The sequence below is a fragment of the Corvus hawaiiensis genome, chromosome 4 (assembly GCF_020740725.1).
Source record: "Corvus hawaiiensis isolate bCorHaw1 chromosome 4, bCorHaw1.pri.cur, whole genome shotgun sequence".
NCBI lineage: Eukaryota > Metazoa > Chordata > Aves > Passeriformes > Corvidae > Corvus > Corvus hawaiiensis.
In genome coordinates this window covers 11944600-11958582 of record NC_063216.1, presented here as the reverse complement: position 1 = coordinate 11958582, position 13983 = coordinate 11944600, and the positions used below count along the sequence as shown (strand labels likewise).

Sequence of the window (13983 nt, the reverse complement as noted above, 5' to 3'; positions counted from 1 at the left end):
TTAGCAGGCAATTATTGCTCTAAGTCAAGTAGTACCGCTGTTGTCCACCTGTGGCTCCACTGAGGGCATTAACATGCACAGGCTGAAAATCACTGGTGTCCCAAAGCCATTTGCTTGGAGCTGTTCCCAAGGAGCTCTCAGCTAAGTGAGAAAGAAGATGGTTTCAGCAGAGTATTGTAGTTCCATTAAGAATTTTTCTGGGTTTATTGTTGGGTTTTGTTTATTGTTTTGTTTGTTTGTGTTTTTTCTAGAAAGTTCCCATACCCATCCCAAAGCAAATGAGAAACAAACAAACCAACAACAGAAGTAAATCCCACTCCATTCCTGAGACACCATCAGGTACTGGACATCCTGCTTCTGTCACACTTTTCCCACCACTGCTCTGTGTCCTGGATCAGTGACATTTATTCTAATGCCAGTTAAAATAAAGATCTAGAGTTAGTCTTCTTGTTTCAAGAACAGCATATTCTAGAATGATTTTTAGCTATAATTACTTCTTAAAAAATTTTCACATGCACCTTAGCGGTCCTAATCTGTCGACAACTTAAATTTCCCTTTTCTAATTAATTAGCTTTCTAGCACTCAGAAACTGAATTGATTGCAAGTTACTGTAGTGGACATTTTTAGTTGGTTCATTATGGCTTCTCAAGATTAGCTGTTTCCATCCTGCAGCCCCAAGAATATTCATCATATGATCTGCAAAATGTCAGAATTTCTTTGAAAGTGACAGAAGTTCAGAAGCAGAAGCTCAGCAAGCTCTACCATTCTTGCACTTAGCAGTGTTTGCCCATTGCTGGTGGTTCCTTGGAGACAGCACAAATTTTTACCATGCAAAGGAAAAGAACACCCAGTAAAATACATCACCTTCACCATTATATCCTTCTATTCAAATTCCTGTGGGCACTTCAGAGATTATCCATTGACTTTGAGAACATAAGCAGTGTCATTCCTATTCATCCCAACACTTCAGATCAGCCCAAAGGTTAACCATTCATCGTCCACCTTACTGTACCACCCAGTAACTCCAGTCACACACCCAGTTCCATTTTCCTAAGTGCTGTCAAACACAACAAAAAAGTCATTCATCGTTATGAATGTTGTGCTGTCAAACACAACAAAAAAGTCATTCACAGAATAACCACATTTTAAAAGCAATATTTACTTTAACATACCAGTAAAACTACTAGGAACTGAGACTCCCTTTTCTTAGAAAAAAAAGAACTCTACCCTATTATTCATTCCCAAGCTTAAACTCACCTTACTCTTTAGTTCAAGACAGTTTAAATGGGTATTGTGCTGTTACTTGACATATTTTACCTCAAGCCTTTTAAAAAGCAACTTATTAGAGAACAAACCATCCTTGAACTAAATGGGAATAATGTGTTCAATGAACTGCCAAGTACCTTATAAGAGGTTTAAAGATATTCCACAAAATTTTTATGAAGTTGGTTGGATGGACAACATACAGTGCTTTAAGGTTTTTCTTATACCTAGGAAAAGAAAACGAAATCGTTAGAAAAATGTTAAATGCCAGAGATGGTAGAACTGAATAGATAAAACTGAATGGAAGGTTATTATTACAGGCATATTACACAGTATTCTTTTCAAATACATTAAAAAGACCCAATTCAGAAAAAATTGAATGCAAAATTAAGAAAAGAAAAAAAAAAGCCAATTTTAAAAAGTAGTCAGTTTTGACAATAGCCCAAATTAACTATTATGTTCCTAACCAGTGTCTGGTGTCTCATAGATTTAATATTAGGGAGACAGAAGGGATATTAGGTAATTTGGAAAAAAATACTGATAGGAGAATGAAGGATCTCTAAAGAAATCTTTGATTTAAAAAATTACTTTTTTCATATCCCTTTATTTTCTGCTTGCAGGACTTCCATGTTGGAAAAAATTTTTACATTTTCAGATACAGAATTTATACCTAATTCTTTAATTTTACCACTAATTTTGTCCTGCTTTGCTAGTAATTACTAAAGGTGAAGCCAACTGCTAGTTGTTTGATATTTCATTGCCCCTTTTGTATGAAACAAAATCTTCCTTCATTATTGCTTTGCTTGATTCTACAGTGTCATTTCATGATATCTAAACAATAGATTCTAGTTGGCTGAAACTGAAATGGAAACTAGGCTGCACAAAAAGACTCTTATTCAATAGTATTGCAAAATTTAATTGAGACATGCATATTGGAATATCTTGCTTTTATATATATATTTTTGCTTATTACTTTGCCAAGTTTGCTTCCCAGTAGAGACAATGATCAGGGAAAAATATGATCATGAACTCCAAAGGAAAATCTTCTTGTAACAGGTTATACTAAGAGGGGGAAAAGGGACCAACTCAAGAATTACATGAGTTTTTCCTTTTTGGGATTTTTGTCTAAGAGCCCAAAGTCCACAATAAAAACTAACTAGTAAAACACCCAAGTTGCTTTACTAATGTTTCTATTTTAACTTTGTTTTGCACCTTGAAGCAACAGCCATATGGTGGATGTTCTTCAGTTTCCTAGATTACAATGTCCAAAAGACTTTACTGAGCCTCTGCTGTGAACCTTCAAAGCAAGATCGGTTCTTTTGAAACTACTCCTGTTCAACATTTGTTTTCATGATGCTGGTTAATTACTCTTGTCCTTTGTACTCTCATCTGTCCTCCCTTCCCTTTGACCCCAGAAATCTGAAAAGGGCTATTTTTGTATTGGAGGTTTTTTTCCCTCTGGTTAGTACAGTACCCCATATGTGTTGGGCTGGGAATTTTGCTTTGAGTTGTCAATGACAGTATGCCAAGAAGTTCCAACTGTTAATAAAATGATGGGTTCTGCCTGGTGACCTAAGCCTCCACGTTCCCTTTGTTCTACTGTTTTCTGGATCAGGGTAGGGGAATAGAGACAGATTTTTGGAATAAATCAGTCTCATCATGCACTTGTAGACAACAAAAAAGCCAATAAAAAGACACTGCCCATGTACTGCTTCTTCCCATAGCACAACTCTAAATTTAGCTTAAGAATTTCCCAAGAGGAGAGCAGTGCGATGTTTTGTTCTGGAATTGTCAGTGCATGTTAAAACCCAGTACTGAAGTCCAAACCTCTCATCAAAGACAAAATACAACAGACCTTTGCCTTTCCTCTCCTTTACCCAGTCCTAGAAAGAACAGATACATCATACAACCCGTATTCAGTCACGCTGCCTTCCTGAGGCCAACTTACAAACAAGTTACAATATGCAGACAAGTAAAAGACTGACTTCAATAGGGACTGGCTGCTCCATTGGTAACTTCACACTTTCAGGGAACAAACATCACTATTCTGGTCTCCACTATTAAAATGCAATTTATCCAAGAGCTTTGGCCTCAACTATACTATAACCAACTACTCCATGAAGTCCTGAACCACAGCCATCAGTACTCCAAAGTTCAGGTACATCCAACACAGATCTTGATTTTGTTCTGATGGCTTTTTATACCTTTGGATAACCACTGCAGCACCCAGGCCATTCCTCAGTACTGCACAGAAGACACTTAACAAAAGAACCAACAGCACTGACATCATTTAAGAATTTGCAATGGCAAAGTGAACTCAGTTAATTGTGGGTGGATCAGGACAGATCCACCTAACTTCCTTCATGGAAGTTAGTTATAGACATTACACAGTCTGAAGAGTAAACTAAGTCTTTTAGAGACATACTTCTTGTCAAATTCCTTGTAGGCTGTTTGTAACCATTTCAGAGATGGTTTATTCAGACTCTTCAGGCTGTAGTGAAAGTAGACAACCATATAATCATTTTCTACATACTGGTCCAGAGTATACTTTAAGTACCTGAGGAGAAAGATAACACTTTGGTTTTAAGATAGTTTACTGGATGCAATTTTTGAAGCAGTAACTGGGAAAGAAAATGTGCTATTTTTGCACAGTATGGTTGTGACTGGAAATTCATGTTTGCTTCAAAGTATTTATCTAAGACGTTCATCTTGCTCTAGTAGCAAATAATTCCACATTGTTGCCACGCCTGAAATTTTAAAGAACATATTTAGTTACAAAAACTATGGTGCTCATGAATCACTTAAAAATGAAGACAATATAGGACTGTGTTTGTCAAGAAATTTTTTTAAGAGATGCATTTTAACTAAAAGCGACTTTTAGCTTGCTTTTTTCAGTCTTTGTAAAGTCCTTCCTTTTAGACAAGCAAACAGTGTCTTTTTGTATTTTCAAAACAATAAGATTACATTTTGGGCTTTCCTCTCAATTTAAAAGTTTCTAAATCCTTGAAAAATCCATTACCCCTAATTAAACTGCTCTTCTTGAATATATTTGTCTTTCCCTTGTTTGCATTGTGGGGACTGAGTTCTTACATCATTTCCCTTAAATTTAATTTAAATCCCTTAAAATTAATTTAAAGAACTACACTATGTATCCCATCTTGAAATAATACTGCATGTCTTATAAGCAGATTGCTGTATGTTCATTCTTTTACAGTATAGTTTAAGATGATTCTCATTCCCTTTCTCCTACAATTGAGAACACAGGATGGCCTATTACACAGCTCAATGACTCAAATAAAGCAATGATGGAGCAGTGCACTCTAGCCTCATTCCTTGCTATGTCAGATTTCGAATTTCTCATGTTATTTTCAATGCTATCTTCTTATTCTGCAATAGGCCCAGCTACTGCTCTTAATTGCATGTAAGTGATTTTCATTCAATAAAGCAGATAGTTCCATGTGCCATTTACTGGGCTGTGACTATCTGCAAATATGAAGAACACTTTGACTATCTCCCTTTGCATAGAAAAGCCCTTCACTTCTTACCCTGTACTCCCACAGCCTCATTTATCTTATTCCCTCAGCATACTGTAAATCTTAGACTGCAAGTATATTGTGAAAAGGATTGCCGCTGCAATTATTATAATGCTGTTTTGATCCCTGAGTTAAGTATTAATGGTATTTTAATGGTATTTTAATGGAAAAAGTAGTAGTGAGTCAATCAAGACTTTTTTTTTAAGAATGTGAAATTAAAATACACGTAAACAGATATTGTTACAGAGTGCCTTGTGTTTTATTTTACAGCATGTAAATTCCTTGTTACATGGCATCCAGAAAACATTTATTTTTAAAAATAACCAAGAGTATTTTGGGGGCATATAATAACCAGTATTTTTCTACAGTCTACCTGTTCCAAGACTGTAACAGAATTGCAGGGACATTACAAAAGCTTTACCAAATCAATTCTTTAAGTGACTTCATCACAAAATATCTAGCAATCAGGGCCTACTCCTTGCCTACAGCTTTTTTTCAGAATTCAACATCTGAGTCTAATTACCTAAAACCAGATCCCTTGATAGCTATATTACTACCTTCACATTCAACACTTGCCTTCAGTTCTCTCTTCGGACAGATTTTCCAAGTGAACTTGATGTGGGCTCAGATACAGGAAAATGTGCTATGAAGAGCATAAAAAATGAAGCAACATGCTCTCAAAATCATTTCTTAAGTAACCTGTGTTTTAATCCCTCTCCACTTCTGACAAGTTGAAACAACAGCATTTCTGTCCTTTCCAATGGTAGGGGTTAAAAGGTACTCAAAATTTTGGCAATGGAGGCTGCATAAGAGCTCCAAATAGGTTTAAAATGCTTAATAAGGACAGGACTCTCAGGACAAAACAAGTCTCCTTGCAGTGACAAACTACGAGGCAAAAACATGTCCTGGTACCTTGCTGCAGCAAGTTTATAAGGAAAAATGTTGTTAATTTACATATTCACAACCCCTTTTAACATAAAGAAACCAAAATTACATACATATAAAAATGTTAAGCATAATGTACTGAACATAATGCAGATAATTTTATAAAATAGAAAACCCACTAAGATGCAAATAACTAAACAATGCTCTTCCTGAGTGATTTAGGAGATAAAGTATAGCAAATTAAAGCAAACACAGCTATTCATGAGAATATATATATGCAGCACTAAATTGCTAGAATTTCTCTTTCATTGATCCACATCATGATTTTTTTTTTTTTTAATACAATAAGAATTTGTCAATAAAATCAAGACAGCAATTATGAATTGGTTCTTCCAGTAGAGACTCCAGGTGAGTTAACTGGCAGTTTAATCTACATCTCATTCACTTAATATTAACACTAGTAGGTCTAACATCCTTTTGTTATTTCACTCCTTGCCTATTGCTTCTCCTCCCTGAAAGCTCATCCCCCTAGCAGCAAGCTAATAGAAGTTCTTGTGTAAAGCAGTCCATGCAGGAGATTAAAAGCAACTTACTCAAGCAACCTTGTGTGATTGAGTTGATGGGATGGGGAATGCGGCAGCAGCTGAAGGCTATCACCTTCCTTCCAGAACTGTCATCACCTGGCAAACAAAACAGTTAGTAAAGACAATACTCATTTACTTATGGGACCTTGGGTATCTGAAAGGATGGCATGGATCTTCTGATATTGGGGCTACCTCTATCTCCTGTTATTACCCAGAACAGCCCATGAAACTTCACTGCCCAGTCACATATTACATGCAGAAAGTTGGGCAAATAATAAGGCAAAGCTCAGAAAGTCATATGCAAATAGTGGTGGTGGTGCTCAGCTCCAGACAGGGAACACTTAGATCCTCCTGGAGCATTCAGCTGTGGAAGAAAACAGGCCTGCTTTCCTTACTAGTCTTGGCAATAACATGTTTTCAAACTCCTCATGCATTATTTCTGAAATTCATTAGAACACAAGCACTTTTGGCATCTGCTTTGTCACACATGTTAAGTTGGATGTTTTTAACCAACTTAAGCTTTCTTAGATACTCTCTTTCAGAAGCACTGCTACACTAACCTCACATTAAAACACAACAGGCAAGGGGCAAGGCATACAAGAATGATTTGCCTAACCTGAAGATCTGTAGGTATACATCCCTTAGTCCCTCTGACAAAGCATGTATTGCTGCATTCAAGTTCATTTGCTCTTTGACTCATGACATCTTCACCCACACTGTCTGTACAGACAAGGCTGGTGTTCGTGCCATGCCCACCCCACACCCAAGTTAAACACCCCACACCGAAAGCCAAACAGAGGTTATGTCATGCTGTAGTTGTTTGGTCTAAAATACTCATTACTTACTTATTTACCTTCTGTGAGATAAGAATTAGGAGAAAAGCAAAGCAGGCACAAAACTTAAAAGAATATAAAGAAGTTTATTAACAGACCTAAAAGAAAGAAAAAAAAATCAGACTAAACCTTCAGAACACTTCTCCTCCCCCCATCTTTCCCCCGTCTCCCACTGACAATGTAAAAAAACAACCCTTGAGATGTTCAGTCTGTTTGCCACTTCCATAATAACCTTCTTCAGTTCACTTAGGGAGAGGAGTCTCTCTTGCTCATGCTATGGAGACATCTGCACAAGAGATTCTCTCATGGCTTCAGTATCACGAGACTGCCAGCTGGGTTGGTTCTCTGCTCACATGTGAGAGTCCCTTCCCCCGACTTGCAGCTTTCCCCACAACTGCTTTCAAGAGTCCAATCTTGAGCTACTGGGGTACCATTTTAAGGCTGATCTGTTCAAAAACAAAGGTTCTCTTCACCCATCTCTGGGAGCATCTTCATCTCTAAGAATAGAGGCCCACCCCCTTCCCTGGGAGCAAAAGGGTCCTCATCATCTCTAGGACTACCTTTGGGAGCATCTCTAGGAACATAGGTCTTCTCCTTCCGATTTGGAGCAAGAGTCCTCATCACTTCCATCTCTCCCTGTTCAAACTTCAATTACAGCTGCTTCAGCATTTGCTTATTTCATCACAGGTACTTTTGCTCACAAGTACAAGTTGAACGCTCCAACCCCCCCATGCTTTCATGAAATTACAACAGGTACTCTGATATATCATAGTCTATCACCACCATAGCTTTACAACAGAATTTCAGCTTCTAAGCATCTCCTCTTTGTCCTCCCTCAGGGTTTCGGCTCTTCTTTCTTTACTTAATGTCTGCAGGCTTCATCTGTTCTGGAGGAAACTTACAGCACTAAAAGGGTTAATCTCACCTGGGCCTTACAGTTCGAGTTCGCTTATCGCTGTTGGTCGCATGATCTTTGCCGTGCAGCGGGGCAGCTTCAGTTGTATCTTCAGCTGCAGTGGGGAGGGGGGAGTGTGTAGAGCCGGTCTGCACTGTCTGCACGTAACAGGGATGGGAGAGGGCCGTGGATGGAACAGGGCCACACGGCTCCAGGATGGCTGTGTCCCAGTCTGGCCCAGGCAGAGCAAGGCCCGGCCTGGCCCTGCTGGGCCTCACAGGCCCTGCCCAGCTGCCTGTCCCAAGGCCGGAAGCAAGAGAGAGCTTTCCTGGGGTTTGTTCATTCTTAAATGTGGACCACAGAGGCGTGTCAAGCTTTTTAAGTGGCTTAAAAAATTGTCAGTATTCAAACTAGCCAGTTGAAAGGTTCTGTTAGGTAATCGAGGAAGCTGTAAGCACCTCTTTGCAAAAGAATCACTTCCGTAGCTATGCTAACCCATGACACATGCTCATACTAAAGGTCATTCGGCACTGAAGACTGTGAAGTGTTAAGATTTTAACTTGTATCTACATGAATGATACCATTCCTTTTAAAGGAATACAGAAACATTCCAGGAAACAGTTAGACTGAATTAATCACATTTAATACATTCTTGGTCTAATTCCCATGTTCCAGCTAAGGGATATTTAATATCCTTCTTCTATTTCCACTTCTATTTCCTATGCTTCTATTTCCACTAAAACACCAAAGTTTGGCTTTGATATTAGTAGGAGTACAAGAAAGTCAAGGGGTTATTATTTATAATTCTGTTATTCCCCTTTCACCCCCAATTAAGTAGCTGTAATGAATAAACAAAAAAGAGTAAAATGGGGGAAATTAAATCTGCAACAGAATCAGAAAATTTTATGAATACATAAAATCATATGAGCATTATTATGACAACTGGGTAGAACAGCTTCAGACACCTTAAACCATGCTAATTTGTATTATTGATCAAACTACTTCATCTGCACAAACAAAACACTTTCCAGCATTGCAAACACACATTTTCCATGAAAACCCACCACTGATACCATATACTTCATTCAACTGAGGAAGAGGTGGCTGTCCCCACCTGACATATGACATGACTAAGAAAAAAAATCTTGTATTTGCCTTGTCCAGTTCGACAGTCATAAGAGGACAGCAACTATTTAAACCCATTCCATTTTGGGTGCCAAAGGAGAAAAGAGAGGGAAGCGATGAGATTAGCAATTACTTTTCACATATGAGCATGGACTGGGAGACATCTTCTGCATTATCAATTCCAATCCTGTGTCATCACAAGGAACTGTACCAGATAATCCTTCCATTGATTTGTCAAGCTTATCTTAAAATCCAGTTAGGTTTTTTCAGTTTCATGCTTCTCCTGCTCACTGATTTGACAACTAGCAACCCATTTTCTCAATTCCAGTCTGAAAGTCATTTTCAATTTGTACAAATTTGTTCTTGTGACAACATCGTTCAGCTGAAGCAGTGCTTCTCATTCAGCACTATTTATCATCCCAAAGGACTCCGGGCAATAACAACATTCCCTCCCAGCCCATGTTCTACTGCTTGTAAACAGGTCACACCTTCTATCTTTCCCCTGATATTGGTGTTCTCTACTCTGCTCCAACCTGAACATGTCTTTCCCAAGTGACAAGAGTTATATGGTAAATTTCAGATGAACATCACACAGAGGACTTAAAAAGCTTTCCTAATGATATTCACATTATTGTCTTTACTGAGAAAAAATGATGAAGTAATAATTTAGCTTGACAGCTACAGCTGGATTATCTCTGATAGCCACCCCACTCTTATTTCACAGAAGATTACTTCTTTCTTTTTTTAAATTTAAAAAACAAAGAACCTTTCCCTATTTGCTTTAACAACCTCTAAAGGTCTATTTCAGCTTGAATTTTGGTAATTATCACTTCAGTCCTATAGTTTTAGACAAAACTGGCTGACTCTTTTCTCCTGTTCTTTTTTTGGCTGGCTACTTATTTTTTTTTATCTTCCTCAAAGGGGTTTTTTTCATACCACAAGGTTTGATGTCCCTTCCTACACTAAAAATGAACTCTGACTCCTGGGTTAAATAAGGTGCTTGAGCACCACTAAAGAGCATGCAACACCACAATTATATGTACTCAGGTATGTCAATATATTGCTCTTAAACAGACCATAATTTATTTCCTGAAGTTAAGTGTCTTGTTTTATATTCTCAGAGTACTTATAAAGGCATTATAATGTGACATGTATTAATACGAATGATGTATTAAAATTAAAACATTAATATGATTTCTTTCTAAATCATGGCTTGTTTGTGAAAAAATTGCTGTTACAATGCACTCCAGGTATTTTATCTGTTAGAAATAATAATTTATATGAGCACAGTAAAGCTCCCTCAGGAAGGCAGTGACCTTGGAAAATGCCTATTGCATGTGCCAGAACATTTGCTTTCCAGTCCAATGCAGTCTGCATTCTATGCATAGAATTTTTACCCAAAGACATGAAAGTTTGAAAAGTAAAATGGGGAGTGGCAAACACAAAGAAGAGTGTAACTGGAAGTATGATGATTTCAAACTTGAACAGATCGTATTTTTCTACCGAAACCCATACTTCCCAACAACTTAGAACTGAACGACGCCTCATCTTCTACTGGGAACAAAGGAAAAAAGAACTGCAATTTCAGATTTGCTCCTTGATATTTCACTTTCAGGTCAAATGTGTAGTTTTGTGTTAACCTACTTTATTCCCCAGTTTAATGTCACCAGACATCTTCAGATCAAAACTTCTTTTACCCTCCATGGAAAATGTGTTCCTCCCTTGATCTCTCTGCACTGGTTTTGGGCTCCAAATACTCAGGGCACATTCCCAAAGATTGAGGGCACTCACACTCCTCCTGCCCCTTTCTAAACATCCCTCATGCAGAGGAAAGGTCTGATAGACTTTGCTCACACATGGGTAGAAGGCTCCTGCCTTTGGATCAAGCACTTGCTGTCTCACAGCCACATTCCTGGGTAGGCTCAGGATTATGAGCTGTGTGGTCATGGAGCCACTCCTAGAAACACAGTACAGAAACAGCCTCCTCCCTGTGCATGATGAACAAAAACAGGTGTGGAGAGTGGGCTGTCTACACAGAGATTTACATACATTATAACACAACCTATTTACTGCAGTTTTATTTGTCTGGATTTCACTGAAACAGACACGAATCATACATCACTTTTGATATCAAACTTGGCAGTAGGAAAAAAATGTTACAGTAAGACACAGGGCAGGGCAAGAGGTGAAGGAGATGGTACCTTTTTTTAATTAAGAATTTGGATGCACAGCATTTCCTAACTGCTTCTTGCAAATTAAAAGGATTTTTTTTCTAATGAAAGAGCTCATTCCAATTCACAAATGAGATATTTCAACTGCTGTAATTTTAACATTACTTTTTCAAGAGATTTTGTTCTGATGATGTTAAACATTACTATTTTACAAGTGAAAAGTGAAATATTTTAATTTACCGAAGCTTGTTATGATCACTTTACAGCAAAACAAGATCCTCAAGTCAACAGAAGTTTTCTGATGGGTTTCAATGGAAAAAGAAGTAGGGTCAAAATCCAGGGGACTTGCCACACCAGTGAAAACACTTGCTCTCATATTTGTTTCTTTAATAGAATTTAAGCTAGGGAAATGAACTTAAACTTCAATTACACACTGGTAAATGGTGAGACAAACTGTGCTTTCAAGCTTCCTACTCTCTACAATTCATGGAAATACAAAGTCATTAAGAAGTCATTGTGAAACATCTGTGTTTTGCCTAGGCCGAGTAATGGACAGTAAATACACCCACAACTAATCCACTGTGGTTCTCTGTCCATCCACAATGGGAAACTTCTTAGCCAGTTAAGAAAAAACAGTCAAGATAACACAGCTGAGTCTCAATATTAACAGGAGAAGCTTCTAACTTTGGGTGTAGAGATGAGACCTCTTTCCCTGGCATTGGTCACCTCAGCTGATGATATGAAAATGTAATGCACCATATGTTATGCAGCTTAAGGATGAAGTATTAAAATAGCCACTGTAATGTTTATTCTTTGGGACAGAGACCAGAACCACCATGGAAATACAGAGAATTACACCAACTCTAAATTCCAAGAGTCAACTCATTTTGATTTCACAAAGTTTCTTCTTTGCATTCATTCCTCTGGATTCTACCCATGTCCATGTGTACTTAGAAACCAACTTCCTATGAGAGGATTGCACCTGTACTGCACCTGGCTAGTTCTGGAAAGTGCTAAAACTGCAATTAAAATCAAGTACATGCTCAGGTGTCTTCCTAAACAAGAATGACTATAAGCAAACTTTCAGGAGACTTCCCACATCAGGAACCTCCTTATTCCCCTCAGAAAGCCAAGATTCTTCATCAAAGATTTCTCCATGAGTAGTTTTTCTCTTAAAATTTGTATAAGGAAAATACTTTGCCATAAGACCTTTTTTTCGGATCAGATGAAAGCAAAGAGACAGCTTGGTTTCTGATGTACTTAATTATTTTCATTTCATCTGTGCTCCTCTTAAGGTCTGTAAAGTAAGTTGAAATGAGGATGAGTTAAAGTAATTCCTAAAGTCAGCCTCTCTAATGTCCATACAACTCTGGCTGACTCTCTGGACTAGTCTGAAAAAGGGCGCTGAACATCAAAACTACTTTCAGTGATGCAAACCCAACTATTTTGATAATTCAGAGAAAGCATAAAACAAAATTTAAGGAAAGCAAATAAACAACAGAATAGTCAAATAGAAACAGAATATAATTTAAATTGACTTAGCAAAGGGGAAGCAGCCTAGGCTTTTCTTTTACATGAGGTGTATTCAGGTGTAGAACGACCTGTGATATCCAAATCTAAAATGAGTTGACATTCTCATCTGAATTTGGCACTTAAAGTCATCATTTATTTTAGCAAGCCTGTTGCTCAAGAAATTATGGTTAAAGGAGATGCATTATATTTTTTCAAGTTCATCAAGAAAGTATGTCCATATATTTTGATATCATTAACTCAGTTTTGTCTTTAAAAAAGACACTATAACTTATAGTCAAATGTTCAAAGAGAGAAATGCAGTAAATAAGGATTTATTTCCTTTCACATTCTGAGAAAAACACATGCAGAACTTGGAAAATCCAAATTCAACTTCTTCCTGAAAGATTTGAACCAAAGTTTCAATCACTCAGACAAGTTTCCTCTTCACTAGAGCAGAAAATATTTTCCATAGATAGTAGCCTTTATTTTGGAGCTTCTCTAGCTACTAAGAGGAAAACATGACGACACCCAAATGGTTTGGACATGCTTTGTAAAGTACAAAGCCCACATTAAAATCTGCTCTTGTGCTACAAATAGGTCAGGAACCAGAGCCCTCAGCTTCCTTTGTGAAATCTGCCCAGGTCTTGGGTATCTCCAATTGATTTGTTGCTTTCCCCGAAGGGATACTCCTGGAAGAAAGTCAGAGATACTGGTTTCAGGAATACACTTCGGAAATTCAAAAATTGAACAAAGTAAATCTTTTAAGAAAAGGGAAAAAAAATCTTTGAACACAGTTCTTTCCTGTGGCACTGCAATTTACATACCACAGACCTGCTCCTGAAGGTATTGCAAGAAGTAGCAAAGCTGTCTCTGATATGATTGAAAACTATTAGAACTTGTGCCTTAGGCTGTGGAAGCTGACAGCTGTTCAGAAAGTCTCACAGACATCGACTTGGACACAATCCCTATATACCCTTGAGAACTTGATTTTACCCGTGAGAAGCCTAGTATCAATAAGAAGCAAGAAACCATAAACAACTGATGAAGAATGCACAGATGTGCTAGGGAGGCTGTTATTCGCTTAGAATTGTTTTCTAATGGGTGTTAGCTGCAAGTAACCAGTAGTTTTATGTGGTGTTAACGTAGAAGCCAATAGAGACACAGCACGAGTGCCTAACCACT

General features: G+C 37.8%; 1 protein-coding gene across 1 annotated transcript in view; it reads right to left on the bottom strand.

The window, feature by feature from the left end:
* The window catches only part of ARHGAP8 (Rho GTPase activating protein 8), a 65691-nt gene that overhangs the window by 37436 nt on the left and 14272 nt on the right, over positions 1-13983 (bottom strand). The window contains 4 exon segments of the mRNA XM_048300618.1: positions 1404-1490; positions 3689-3820; positions 6275-6311; positions 6314-6361. Of these exon segments, the coding sequence (XP_048156575.1) occupies positions 1404-1490; positions 3689-3820; positions 6275-6311; positions 6314-6361 (304 nt within the window).